Below are 14421 nucleotides of genomic sequence, written 5' to 3' on the forward strand. Positions count from 1 at the left end.
CTTCCAAGAGCTGACTTTCCCATCAGGCGATCAAGTGTCTGTTCTGTTCGAGTATCACTCATCTTCTTTCCGCAGAAAGGCCTGCACAGCGCGTGTCATCGTAAATTAGGCGTTGTCCTGTTATCAGGAAGGACACGCACGGACTCATCTATCTAGATTCCTTTCCTTGATATACTTGAAGAACTCCTTATTATAAACTTACAATACCCCTCTGCTAAGAGTACCTTCTATTTTTTATCTCCTACAATTTCTTTCTTTTTAAAAATATATATATATATTTATTGATTTCAGAGAGAAAGGGAGAGGGAGAGAGAGGAAAAAAAAAAACATCAATGATGAGAGGGAATCATTGATTGGCTGCCTCCTGCATGCCCCACACTGGCGATGGAGCCCAAAATCTGGGCATGTGCCCTTTGCAGGAATCAAACCTGGGGCCTTTCAGTCTGCAGGCCGACACTCTATCCGCTGAGCCAAACTGGCTAGGGTCCCACAATTTCAAATTTATAAATAAGCTGCCATATTTTGGGAACTCTGTTCTCCTACATTAGTTTACTTTATAAAAATAAATGTGTTTCATGGCGAAACCGGTTTGGCTCAGTGGATAGAGCGTCGGTCTGTGGACTGAAAGGTCCCAGGTTCGATTCCGGTCAAGGGCATGTACATTGGTTGCGGGCACATCCCCGGTAGTGGGTGTGCAATAGGCAGCTGGTTGATGTTTCTCTCTCATTGACGTTTCTAGCTCTCTATCTCTCTCCCTTCCTCCTCTCTGTAAAATATCAATAAAATATATTTAAAAAAATAAAATAAAATAAATGTGTTTCATTTCGCTGGTAAATTTAAGTTCAAACTGAGATCAATATTAAATTATAAAAAAGGAAAATTGGTGTACGTTATACTTCTCTGTAAATTATACAGTCTCTAATAATTTAGACAGATTAAATGCTTACTATCTGCTGCTTTGATGTTAGTAGGTACACACAACTGAAGAGAATTTAGGCTTCACAGTTATTCCAAAACTGCTTTATAAAGTTTGCAATATGTCACTGTGATCTAAATCAGGTACTCACTGAGATGGAGTCGAAATTCCCATGTTCCTTACATCTAATAAAATTCCAAGTCTTCTCATTGATGCTTTCATTTTAACAGTTCTCTTACCCACCTCCCCTCCCCCAGTCCTTACGCCATGACTGTAGCTCAAGCCCACCTCACCGCTCTCAATGACTGGCACTGACTGCCTTCGCCGATTCCTCCCCTCCAGCCCCTCTTACTCAGCACCCTTCCACCACATTCTAGTCTTCCCGCCACGACCTTCCACAGCCCTTCCACCACCACGTGCTGTGGGCTCTCTCTCACTCTGCCCTAAGTGGGTCCTTCCAGTTCCTTTACCGTTCCTCAATCCTTCTTCCCTGGCCACTATCATGCCCCTCTCCTTCGGAGGCAAATAAACATGATGGTGCCCTGACTAAAATATGGCCATGAAGGTGAAGTATATTCTACTTGGAATAGGATATGAAAATGAGAAATGGGATTTGTTTTCCGTAGTTAGCAACTGAAAGTCATGATGAATGAATCAGTTTTACAGCTAGCTATGGCTGAGCAGGAACTAGAATCACTCCCCCTGCCTCCCAGCTCAGAGCTCTATTGTAAACTATTTATTTTGTCTCAAGAAGATCTATGAACAACACATACATATACCAAAAATATATACATAAAAACAGCATAAAAGTTGTATCCTAGGTGTGGACTGTATACATGATGATCACGACTATCCAATGTTCTTGAGGAAGAAGAAAGTATTTTTTTTTTAAATATCTGCAGTTAACTAACAAAATGTAAGAATTTTTTAATCCTTTTTATTTGGGGTGTGTGTGTGTGTGTATAGAAAGCTTCCTAAAAATGTCCTCTAGATTTAAAGAGCATATACTGAAAATAATCATGTTAGTGAAATATATTCAAGATAGAACTTTAGATACACATAAATCACTTCAACAGAGAGACGTGTAATCATGGTGAATGGTAATCCCAAACTTACCTTCCTGGGGAGAAAATTCTTTTGGTATTTGTGTTATTCTCATAAATGTGACAGGAAACTGACAGTTCATGAAAAGCAGGGTGTGTGTGATCAACAGTTCAAGCATCATCTCCCACATGGTTTGTCACTCTTGAGAAGAATCACCATTTCCTTCATTTGCCTTATTTCCTTCCTACAAAGCTTCCTGAATGTAAATTCTTATACCTCTAGTATCCTGCCATTGGCCAGGCTTTCTGATAAGAAGTATGCTGTCTGACAACATTTCCATTCAAGTATGTGACAATGAAAGCCACTTAAGAGTTGAAATTACCTCAGAAGACACATGAAACTTGCTTGTATTTGTATGTTTTTGCATTTTTGTAAGTGCAAACTGACCAATAGCTTTTGCATCCTGTTTAATTCAGTTAAATAAGGTGTGACACAAATGAGCTGAGACTGAGACTACTATTTCTTGATTATAAATGCCAAAATAAATGTAATGACCAAAATGGCCAGGATCAAAGCCATTTATTACTATGAAGATAACCTATTAAAAAAGAGAGACTTAAATCACACCAACACCATAATTAAACACCTGGCCAGAAAATGATGGTCTTTTGAGTTTACATCCCAGAAAGCGAAATTACTCACTCTCTGCTGCTTGTAGTGCTGAAACATCCGAAGGCAGTGTTCAATGATAAATAACAAGTAAATGCCTCCTAGAGCGACGAGTCCTTTCAGCACAGCATCATACTCTTCCAGAAACTTCGTGGGCTCGTGTCCATGAGAATGGCCATGGCCATGCCCATGCGCGTGTGCGTGCTGGTGACTGTGATCATGTCCGCCCTGAGACTGGTATCAAGAATAAGGAAAGTTTTTAAACAAATTATTAAAATGCTATTGAAATGCTATGAAATACGCTTCATGGTAACTAAGACAAAGACCACCAATTCAGATGCTGAGAGGGGTTAAGACACATGCTTCCGTCAGAGAGCCATATCAGCAGTAAGCAAACTGGGAGCGATGGGTCCTTTGTCTATGACCCAGATAAATGCCTGGTATTTAGTAAAAATAAAACAAAAGGAGTTCACCACTGGGTGATCACTTGCGACTCCCTATCACCTAACAACTTCTTAAGCTGATTATTCAGAAGTATATACTGGAATATATCCATAATGTTCTATATTTTAAACTTTAGCAAAAATAAATATATGTGTGCTAATAAAGTTATGTTTAATTGTGAAATGTTTACGTTTCACAATATTAATCTTAAGAGAACTTTAAACATTAGAGAACAACTGTTAAAGTGCACATCGTGGTAATTTGACATGTATACATTCGGACAGGTGAACATAAAACTGACTTTACCAGTCTTTTGGCTATTTTAAAACCTATTAATTCAATTTTTTTTAAAAAAATTGCTATTAAAACTGCTCAAATGGAAAAAAAATATTCTGTTAAGCAAAAAAAAATAAAAAAAAAATAGCACAAATACTAGATTTTTTTTTGTTAGAGCTTGATAATGCAAGAACCTTTTGGCTTAAACACTTCCACTTTTGTTTTACTTTATTTTTAATTTTAAAAGGATTCCTTACATGGGGCAGCAGATGAAGAAGGGCGTCTCCGCTCATTGTTCCTACAGCCAGAGCAACCAGGAATGTAAGGAGGAATTTGAAGCATCCTTGGTTAATGATGGGAACCAAGATCACGCCCAGCAAGGAAAGCAGGCTAATGACAGTGACAGAGATGATACCACAAATCCATGCTGGGGAAAGAAATTGACAGTCAACATTAGCATACAAACATAAATCAAAAAAGCTCCCAAGAAAAATAAACGTAAGATAAATGAGTCATACCCAGACTATACTTTTTAAGAAGCTTTATATTTTGGTACTGTTATACTTAAAAACAAAACAAAATAAATAATCATATAACTAGCTTAAATACTTAAAAAAGGAAATAAGAAACTTAGAGCAAATTATAAATAGTATCCTCAGTGACCCACCTTATCAGAAAAAGGGACTTAAAATGAATTAAGGCTGTGATTCACTCTTAATATCTAGACTGAAATATAAAGGCAGAGCCATAGCAATAAAACTGTTTATTTAAAGAATCCTATATAATAAAAGCCTAATATGCAAATCGACTGAACAGTGGAATGACCTATGACATGCACTGATCACCACAGGGCAGACACTCAATGCAGGAGCTGCCCCAGACCCCAGACCCTATGCCAGCCAAGGCGGGTGCCAGCAGGGGCCCCCAATCACCCTGCCGGTCACCCCACAGATCGGCCCTGATCACCGGCCAGGCCTAGGAACCCTACCCATGTTTGAATTTTGTGCATCGGGCTCTAGTATAGTTATAAACCTCTCCTGGGAACATTAAAGAAAAATCAAGTATATAATACACTGTAATCTTTTTAAATCTTCCTTTAAAAAGTTTAAGAAACCAGATATTAGTCCAAAATGGAAATATATTCACAATACATACAAAAGAGTCTTATTATTGTATCTCATTTCTTATTTTTACAAGGATAATTCAGTTCTACTTTCCTTGATATCATCACTCCTCCAAACCCAGTTCCAAACTCTCCAATTTGACTTTCTGTACTATTTACTTAAAAAACTAAAAAATAACCAAAAAACAAACAAACAAAAACAACCCTTACTTTTTAGAAATAATATTTGCATTTAAGCTTAAGTAAACTCTATCATAATTTCCTAGGTGTTGAAAAAAGCAATTTGGGTAATAAAATTCTTCTGATTTCTAACCAAATTACTGTGCTTTTTAAATCACAATTTATTTGGTATAAAACAAAGACAAATAAAAACTGGTGGGTATGGCTCAGTTGGTTGAGTGACATCCCATGCACCAAAAAGTCACCAGTTCAATTCCCGGTCAAGGCACATGCCCCGATTGTGGTTTGATCCCCTGTAGGAGGCAGCCAACCGATGTTTCACTCTCACATCGATGTCTCTCTCTCCAAATCAATTTTTAAAAAACATATTAAAGAAGCATCTTTTATCAAATGTATGCCAGAATGTATAAACCATTCAATACAACTACCAAACGTTTCCTTTATTTGCACCCAAAACACCAACTGCAATAAAAAAACACATGCTAAATGTCTGAAAGAAACTTCACTTATTCTGCAAATTAGGTCGCTTAAAACGATAAAGGTCTTCGAGCTTAGTTATTCACCAATTCCCCTTCTCATTATCTAGAGAGAAAATGAGTTCTTTTAAAAAGAAGCGTTCATCTGTGGAAACTTTCTAATTAACTTGCTTCAAAGCATGCGCACGATAGCCGTTTTCTACACTGTTTCAGCATTTTAATTGGCAGAAAATGCTTATCAACCTATTCACACCCCCATGGCAATTAAGCCAGGGTCAACTCTATGACTAAATGGGCCAATCTGGTGAAACAAACGATTTCTACAGTACACGGTATAGAGTATATTGGGTTTACAGAAATCTTTGAACAGTTAATGAGGTAGTAGCTGTGCCTCTACGGGAGACTTATATAGAACAAGTTAACCTTTCTTAATGGTACAGCAGTCATTAAAAATAATTTCTAGCAGGGCTTTCTCTCTACAATTCTCAATGTCTGTTAGCACATAATTAATTCAATCTTCATTTCTCACAATGCTAATAACCACCTGCGAACAACTGATCAATATTCACTATTTAGTAATGTATTTGTCTTCAAAGCAAGTACAATTTCCTCTAAGGCTTTTAGATTGATTAACTGTAATTTTCAATATTACTAGTCAAGCAGCTTACTATAATATGTAGATTATTCCAATATTACAGCATGGAAAACTCTAAGTCATAATCTACAGTGAGTGTGGAAGCCAAAATTAGAATTTTTCAAAACCTTAAAAATAAAACAAGGCTATTAATTTTAAATCTCGATGTGACAATCTCGTCAGTCAGTCTCCGTCTCACCTGTACAGAACAAATGACTTGAGTTAAATCAGTACCTCAGGTCCAGCTTCCCCTTCTCTCCTGTCACAGTGACAATGCATAAGGCCTGAAGGACGGAGCCTCTTGAGGTATTTACTCCTCCACAGGATCAGGAAACAGAAGCCAGAGAGGGGCCTATTTACCCACCCAAAACGCAGCATTCAAACCTGGGAATGGACTCACTTTGTCTCCCTTCACTAAGCGTACCAGTCTGGACCCAGCCTGTCTACCCAGAAGACCATTCTTGTGTTTTTTCTTACTAATCTGTACTTACAGCAACACATACCTACACCAGTGTTTACCTCTAGACCACTTTCCTGTCTGGCTGCATGACCTGTGAAAACACTCTAAAGTATAACTAAATGTAACTCTATCTCCCGGTCATATTCTAGCAAAGCATACTTCAGAATCCTTTTAGCAGGAAGCAGTTAAGAACATAATGGTTACAATTACAGGCTTCTGTTTATCTTTTAAAATATAGTTTATTGAATATTGGGGTGACATTGGTTAATAAAATTATATAGGTTTCAAGTATATAATACATCATCTGTATATTGTATTGTGTGTTCACCACCCAAGGTCTAGTCTCCTTCTATCACCAAATGTTATCCCCGCCCCTTACTCTCTCTGTCCACCCTCATCCCCTTTCCTTCTGGTAATCACTGTGCGTGAAGTCACGTGGTACTTGTCTTCCTCCGAGTGGCTTTTTTCACTTAGCATAACACCCTCTAGGTCCCGCTGGCTTTCTTTCCTCTGTGCCTCCTTAAAAACAATCATCTTAGCATTTCACCAGAGCCCTCAACCCCTGCTAAATGTTTAGCAATAATTTTAACTAGGGGCCCGTTATTTACACTTGCCCATTAAGAAAGATCCATTTATCACAAACCTGTGTATCCTTTTTCATCTATTGTAGTTCCTTAGCAAAATCCTTCCTCTGCAATGCCACACTACACCGCCATGCTCCTGTCTTACCCAGGTCTTTTTTAAACACACATATTAAAACATGCGGAAAAACACCCAAGGAGGGCAGTAATTCAGAAGTACTTTCTAATTCAACTATAATACATAAAAAATTAGAATGGAAACCATCGTGAGGAGAAAAAGAAATCTTTCTTACCCGAGGCCCCGACATTTGCTTTATCTTCGGGAACCGTATTTTTATCCTTACTTAAATCTTCAACTACAAGTTTGTCAAAGTGTTCGATACAGAGTCTGCTGTCAATCTGATATAACAGCGCAGGGCAAAGGTAGGTGAACAGATCGGCGGAGATGGGAGCGTTGGCACCGTGGCCATAGTATTTTAACAACTGAGTGACGTTCAAGCACTGTAAGGGAAGGGGTAAAACAAATCAAAGAGTATTTTAAAAGCTCATGCAGAAACAATTTACTGTATAAAGGAAATATTCTAATTATTATTTGAAAATAATTTGTAATACAATATATATTATATATTAGAAATAAAGCTTTTGGATAGGAGTTTATGATAGGGATGCATTCAACTTATTACCCACGACTTTATGGGTTTTAAAGGTTCTTCCATTCTAACACATGAAAGATAATGATCTATTGCCATTGATCAGAGAGATTCGCAACTGTCATCACAAGATTCTTATGGGGGTGGGGGGCAATCACTTCTCTAGCCAAAGTGTATTTATTAGTTACTCAAGATTCTTACTTGTAAACAGTATTAAATAAACTTAAATTACTTTAATTACTTTGCGTTCTAGTATAAGACAGGCTTTTCACTGCGAAGGGGACTCTAGCCTAAGGCTGAAGCTGGAAGGTGAGAACAAGGCAGCTTCCTCCACTAGTGCTTTCAGTGCCAACCCAAACAAAGCAGGAAACGGCGAGCAAGTCTGACCCATCATACAGAAAACAAGTTTCTAAAATTAAGGCAAAAAAGATGGCACTGCCTCGTTTTCACACACATCCGCTTAGCAAGCATACCTGTTTATTGACTTGCTACCTCAGTCTATGATTTTACCTAGGTACAAAAACCAAACCCAGAACACACATACAAACCAAAAACTGATTCTTCCCAGGTTTTAACTACCCAATACATACAATGTTCCCATAAATCCTAAAAAAAATTCAAAATACGCATCAGGTCTGATGATGCCAACCCTACAAGTTTGTCACAAAAAGTAAATATTAATAATAATGTCCAGTTATTAACAACAAAAGATTCAAGGCTATCATCCACAGTAATAGATGAATATAAATCTTTTAAAGTAAACTAATATAACCAGTGTTTATAACTGCTTCAAACAAATTATCTTGTGACTTCTCTAGGGAAGAAACACAAAGCTGTTTACTTAGATGCAAAACATACTTAAATTGTAAAGACATAAACAACAAAGGATGAAGTCTTAATCCATCATATTCTATATTAGAAGATGGTGCTGCTTTTTATACGTATGAACCATAAGTCAATTTTTTCTAAACATGAGTGATAAAATTAGAATAAACAAAGGTGTTAATATACCTTTCATAAAACAAAAAAAATAAATGTTTTTAAGACTAGTATAGTTTTAAAAAACTAAGAAGGAATCAATTGATGTAAAATTATTCCAAAAAATCATGAAAATTTAGAAGAGAAACACAAATACCTCATGAGTATTGGAGTTTCCTATTATTGTATATTTTGCACTCACCCTAAATCTGTCAAAGGCATGAGAAGACTATAGCATGAGCAAGTAGGCCCTATCATAGTGACACTGAGAAAAGAAACCTACGATATGCGCAAATACCCGATTTGGAGTTATATCTATGACTAGGACCCATTCCGTGATTAACTCAGTAAGTTATCAGTCATAAAAAAGAACCTGTCTAGTCACTTCCCAACAGGAAAGATTGAACAAAAAGGCTTCAATTTTCAAATATCTGGAAACCAGCTAACAACAACATGAAACTAACTTGGGGAGTTAAAAGTCATAAGCAAGGTAGTAAAATAATGAATATAAGGTTATATTTTCTAGCAACCTTCAAACATTTAGGTTTTAAGAACCCAAATCTGAGAACAAACAATGTAAGTAAAAATGTGGATAAAAACTTTAACCTAACTTCCTTAACGTGTTTATTTTACATTATCTAGAAATGTTTTAATGTGATTAACTATTCCACCGTTACTTCTCTTTTTACCTAAAATGCTCCACAATTGTCTAAGGACTATGGAGCAACCGTCTTTTTCCACTCACCTCATGCTGACGGTCATCTTCATTATGATCCTTGTGACTAGCAGCTGAGTAGATTGCACTTTTTTTAACATGCGGCGCTTCCCGCTTTCTCGTGTGCCGAAGTTCACCTTCATTATCAGGATTAGGGTCTTGGTGTCCATGACCAGGATCGTGACCATCATGTTCTGGAGCATGTCCATGAGAATGGCCTGGGCTGTGTACACCATGTACACGATCAGGTTTATGGACCCGATTGTGCTCATACTGTCCGCCCTGATCATGGTTCGGGGGAAAGCCTGGCGTAATGACCTCTGAATTCTCATCGTTCTTCCCTTTCCTCTTCCGCTTTCCCCTCGGGGGCTTACTTTCAGAATGTTCCTGGGTCTTATTGGTCTCTGCGGAAGGCTCCTGGCTAGTCTCCCCACGCTCACCGTGAGGGATGGAATCATTAGCGAGATGGCGGGTGGTGTTATGATCAAGGTGATGCCGCAAACAGTGGTGATGGCATAGCCGGTGATTGCGGTCGCGCACGTGTTTATCATCAGACTTGACAGACACTTCAACTGCCTCCTTCTCGGGGTCACACTTATGGTACCTCTTTGCGGACACGCCGGTCACAGTTTGGTTTTCCGAGTTTAGATGCTTATGGGCATGCTGGTGGTTGTGTGAGTGAAAATGCTTCCCCTCTTGAACTGCCAAAATATCTAAGTGAGAAACATGATCGTGGCCAAGATCCTCATGATTAATCTCAACTACTTTTATTTCTCCGAGGCCCAAGTTTGTTAAAAGTTTCTCCAGACCAAAAAAGGATAACCTTCCATTTTCACCATAACGGTCGAAAAGTTTTTCAATGTAATAATTTTTTTCGTTTTTGGCAGCATCCAGCTCTGAAAACTTGCCCGGCTCCGATTCTGCCAGTCCATGGTGGTGTCTGTGGTGCTCTTCGGGCCCGTGGTCGTGTGGCTCATGGCAGTGGTTGCAGTGATGAAAAATAAATGTCAGCAAACAAATGAGGCAGAACTTTGTGTGCATATGTACCTTCATTTCTAGTTTTCCTGAGGGGATTTAAAGAGAGGCAAGCATTAGTTTGCACTTAGTCACACTCAAAATAACCATACACTCTCCAGCAGTGCCAATCTGCTTGGCAAATGTTTTACCCGTTTTTCCGTGGCTCTGAATTCGTCTTTCTTCTTCTGTTCCCTGTAAAAATGGCCCCTTTTATCAAAATAGCGTACAGCCTTTGAATTACTACAAACTGATAAAGACTCATCTGCCAGACTTCTACCATCATCTACTCTGACTTCCTGTCAGCACAGCACTTTACAGTCTATACATTTATACAGAAATTGGCTTCCTTCTCATCTGGTCCTTTACAAAATAGTGTGCTGATTCTGCTCCGAGTCCCTCTGGTAATTGAATAAGGCAAGATGAAATAAAATAATAAAATGTGTGAGTTATAAAGAAATGAAACTGTCATTATTTACATACGATAGGATGAGGTATATAGAAAATCCAAAATAACCTCTAAGAATTAATAAATTGATTTAGTTAAGTTGCTGGATATAAGAATAACATAAAATCATTTGTATTTCAACATACTAGCAATAATTAGAAAATTAGAAAACAGATTTATTTACTACAATAGCAAATAGCTAGTATAAATGACAAAAGATGTATAAGATCTTTACATAAAATATGATCACAGATTATTACTGAGAGAAATGCAAGACATAAATAATTGATTACTATACCATGCTTACGATGGGCTGGGATACAGATCCAATGTAATCCCAATTAAAATCTCCAAAGTAATTTGTGAGAATCTGAGATATTTTTAATACTTAGCTGGAAAAGGAACGGGCCGAGAAGGGCCAAGATGCTTTGGAAGAAGTAGGGAGAAGATGCACTCAACCACTTTCTGAAGGCGGTGTGGTGTGTGGCGTGGGAGTGAACATACCGGATACACAAAACTGAGAGCAAAACTAGAAAAGGGTGCTCTTTTCCTTGGTGACTGTCACTAGGTTTCTACATACAAGAAAAAAATACAATCCCTCTCCACCTACTGAAAACCAATTACAGGTGGATTTTAAATCCAAATCTAAAACAAAAATGTGAAATAAAATACCCAGAATGTGCTGTCCAATATGGCAACCACTAGCCACATGTGGCTTTGTAAATTTAAACTAACTGCAATTACATTAAAAATTCAGGCTCGGCCCAGCTGGTGTGACTCATGATTGAGCACCAACCCATGTGACTAGAGGTTCGATTCCATCAGGGCACATGCCCGGGCTGTAGAATCAATTCTCAACGGGGGCGTGCAGGAGGCAGATGATGATGGATGTTTCTCATCGATTGTTCTCTTTCTCCCCCTCTCCCTTTCTCTCCCTCACAAAAAAAAAAAAGAAAAAAGAAATAATAATAATAATATACATTTAAAAAATAAATCTTAAAAACAAAGCTAGCTGTAGCTTTAGTCATTCCATCCTTGCACAACCATATCCAACTCTGAAGCATTTACCTGCGACTGGCAGAGCAGAGCATGCTCCCTGCTAACTCACCACCAGTCATTCTAATCCCGCCCCCAGCAAAGCCTCCGCCTTCACGCTCCCTGGTATGTGTTCCCCCTCAGCAGCTGGTCGCTGTTTCATGTCTCTGACTTCACCCAGCCTGCCCTTCATAAGCAGTCAGGTGAGATCAACAGAAGAAAAAATCCCTGTCCGGGGCAATCTTTTATAACATGAACGTATTTTGATGGCTGACAGCACAGACTATTCCTCCCCACCGGACCCTCGCCAGGGAAGCTCTGTCTGATTACCTTTAGCTATCCCTATAACTAATCATTAAAACCATCAAATCCTTTTACTTTTTAAATTGATCTTTATTGTTCAGTCTTACAGAGGTCTGCTGATATACCCCAGTGGCCACGTCCACCCACACCCCATCCCTCCCGGGCCTTCACAGCACCGCGGTCTGCGTCGTGGGTTATGCATGTAAGTTCTTTGGTTAATTTCTCCGCCCCTCCCCTCTGACTCCGCAGTCTGTTCCATGCTTCTGTCTCTGGATCTATTTTGTTCATTAGAGTCTACATATGAGTGAGGTCACGTGATACTTTTCTCTTGTTGTTCACAAGGAAAATAATACAACAGTTAGTAAATAATACAATAAACTCTGTTTTGTTGCGTACTCACAACTGTAAACCTACTTTTGTCCCACCTTGTATATGAAAATTACATAAATTCTTCTACAAACATAGAGGGTTCTTACAAAGCTACATTCTGATACTCAGACCTGGGTTACATTTTGTGATACACAGAAACATAAAAAGGAAAACATTGTAAGAATATTATGAATGCCAGAAAAACAAAGCAGTGTACAAAAAGAAACAATTTACTACAATGGCTCAGTTGTAAATAACACTCATAATGTAACACTAAAGACTGTTTTGAAACAAAATCACAATATAATCATACTGAAAAACTGGAGTACAGGAAATAGTATGTGGAGCAATGGAAAGAATGCTAAATCCTCCTCCTTCATTAATCAGATAACGGCTAAAACTTAAAATGAACAGGTAGGAGTGAACATGCTGGAGACATGGCAGTAAATAGCAAATCCCCACCTAAAGGAGTCTTTGCTTCTCTAGGCAGAAGAATATAAAAAAAGAAGGGGACTGATGTTTTTTCTTCTCCCTGAAAATTTCACATAACTACTTAATTCTTTAAACTATATTCATGTTCAACTTCGATAAAAAAAAAAAATTAAAAACACCTAAAAATAAAGGCCAGCAATTATAAATCTTAAAAAAGTCTGTTAAACAAAATCACATTATGTCGTATGTAGAAAAAATAAATTGTAGTTTCAAGGTTTTTTCACAAGCATTTGTAGTGCTTTAATCAATAATTTTAATTCCAGCTGGTTACTTGTTTGGATAACTCTAAAACGTAGAGAAAGACTACAAAAATTTTAAGTTTAAATGTCTTATGATATACTTTCAAATTGGTTTCTAGAGAAATTAAGTTTTGTTATACTGCTACCAGCAGTATGATCATAGCATTCTCATTAATACTTGGCATTGATTTTGGAGTAATACATTGCCTTATTTTCATTTATATTTTTTAAATATTCCTGGTGTATCATTGCTTTTATCAACATATATGTGATACTACATAATAATAAATGGTCACATTTTTTTGCAAAAAACACACTCAGTTCTGCCCAGAAACTTTTAATTTTGATTACAATGGTTTACCCTTTCATGAATGTTTTCCTGGAAATGCATTATTGAACTGTTATAATTTCTTCTGATTTCTAAACTTAAGAAGTTTCTTCTCTCCATATCTAATACATATTTCCTTTTTGCCCCCTATTTCCTTCTTTTAAAAAACTAAAATGAAAATGAAAATGACCCCCAAAGATCTGGGGCCCCTAATATCCATTCCTTTTTTAGGGAAAATAGAAACATCACTGAACTAACCATATACTCTTACTTGTTTAAGAAAGTTAGTATGTTAGCCTCAACAAAACCTTCAAGTTCTTGTGTTTAAGCAAAAATCTTTCTAGTAAAAGCTCTAATATTTCTTATAAACTATAAGTTGTATTACATACTATATATTTACAGTGAATTTAAAGGACATTTTTCTTAAAATCTCTTTTGGTGATTTGATTTTAACATACCTTTCTGGTTTCCTTCTTCAGCTTTTTAAAAAATTGGTTATGATTATTTTCTTGAGAATGATTATTTATTTATACTGGTTGTATACATAAAATTATTCACTTTACTTGTAAAAGCTAATATCCTAATTAAAATAAAATCTTAAAAAGTATGTTCTACTTCACTTACTGTTTCTGGGATGTTAATTGGCACAGCCACTATGGAAAACAGTATGGAGGCTCCTCAAAAATTTAATAAAATTACCATATGACCCAGCATTCCTCTTCTGGGTATTTACTCAAAAAATTTGAAAGCATTCATTTGCAAAGACATATGCTCCCCTAAGTTCATTGCAGCATTATTCACAGTGGCCAGGACATGGAAACCACTGAAGTGTCCTTTGACAGGTGACTGGATAAAGATGTGGTACATGTATACAATGGAATGCTACTCAGCCATTAGAAAAAAATGAAATACTGCCATTGCAACAACATGGATGGATCTTGATGGAATATCCTGCTAAGCGAAATATGTCAGAAAAAGTTGAGGACCATGTGGTTTCACTCAGTGAGATATAAAACAAAAAGTAACAAATAAATATCAAAAACAAAC

The 14421-nt window shown here is 37.3% G+C and overlaps 1 protein-coding gene across 5 annotated transcripts in view; it reads right to left on the reverse strand.

Annotated features, from left to right (window-relative positions):
- SLC39A10 (solute carrier family 39 member 10) overlaps window positions 1–14421 on the reverse strand; it is a 92592-nt gene that overhangs the window by 10197 nt on the left and 67974 nt on the right. For 4 of the 5 annotated variants that reach the window (XM_045575749.1, XM_036421411.2, XM_036421409.2 and 1 more), the window contains 4 exons: window positions 9177–10210; window positions 7097–7304; window positions 3607–3776; window positions 2663–2863 (listed from right to left, as the gene is read on the reverse strand). In XM_045575749.1, the coding sequence (XP_045431705.1) occupies window positions 2663–2863; window positions 3607–3776; window positions 7097–7304; window positions 9177–10199 (1602 nt within the window). In that variant the 5' untranslated portion in view covers window positions 10200–10210. Of the gene's footprint in view, window positions 1–2662; window positions 2864–3606; window positions 3777–7096; window positions 7305–9176; window positions 10211–10496; window positions 11216–14421 lie in introns of those variants that run through there. The other variant, XM_036421412.2, reaches the window with a different exon arrangement.

This window comes from Pipistrellus kuhlii, unplaced genomic scaffold, assembly GCF_014108245.1.
Source record: "Pipistrellus kuhlii isolate mPipKuh1 unplaced genomic scaffold, mPipKuh1.p scaffold_m20_p_7, whole genome shotgun sequence".
NCBI lineage: Eukaryota > Metazoa > Chordata > Mammalia > Chiroptera > Vespertilionidae > Pipistrellus > Pipistrellus kuhlii.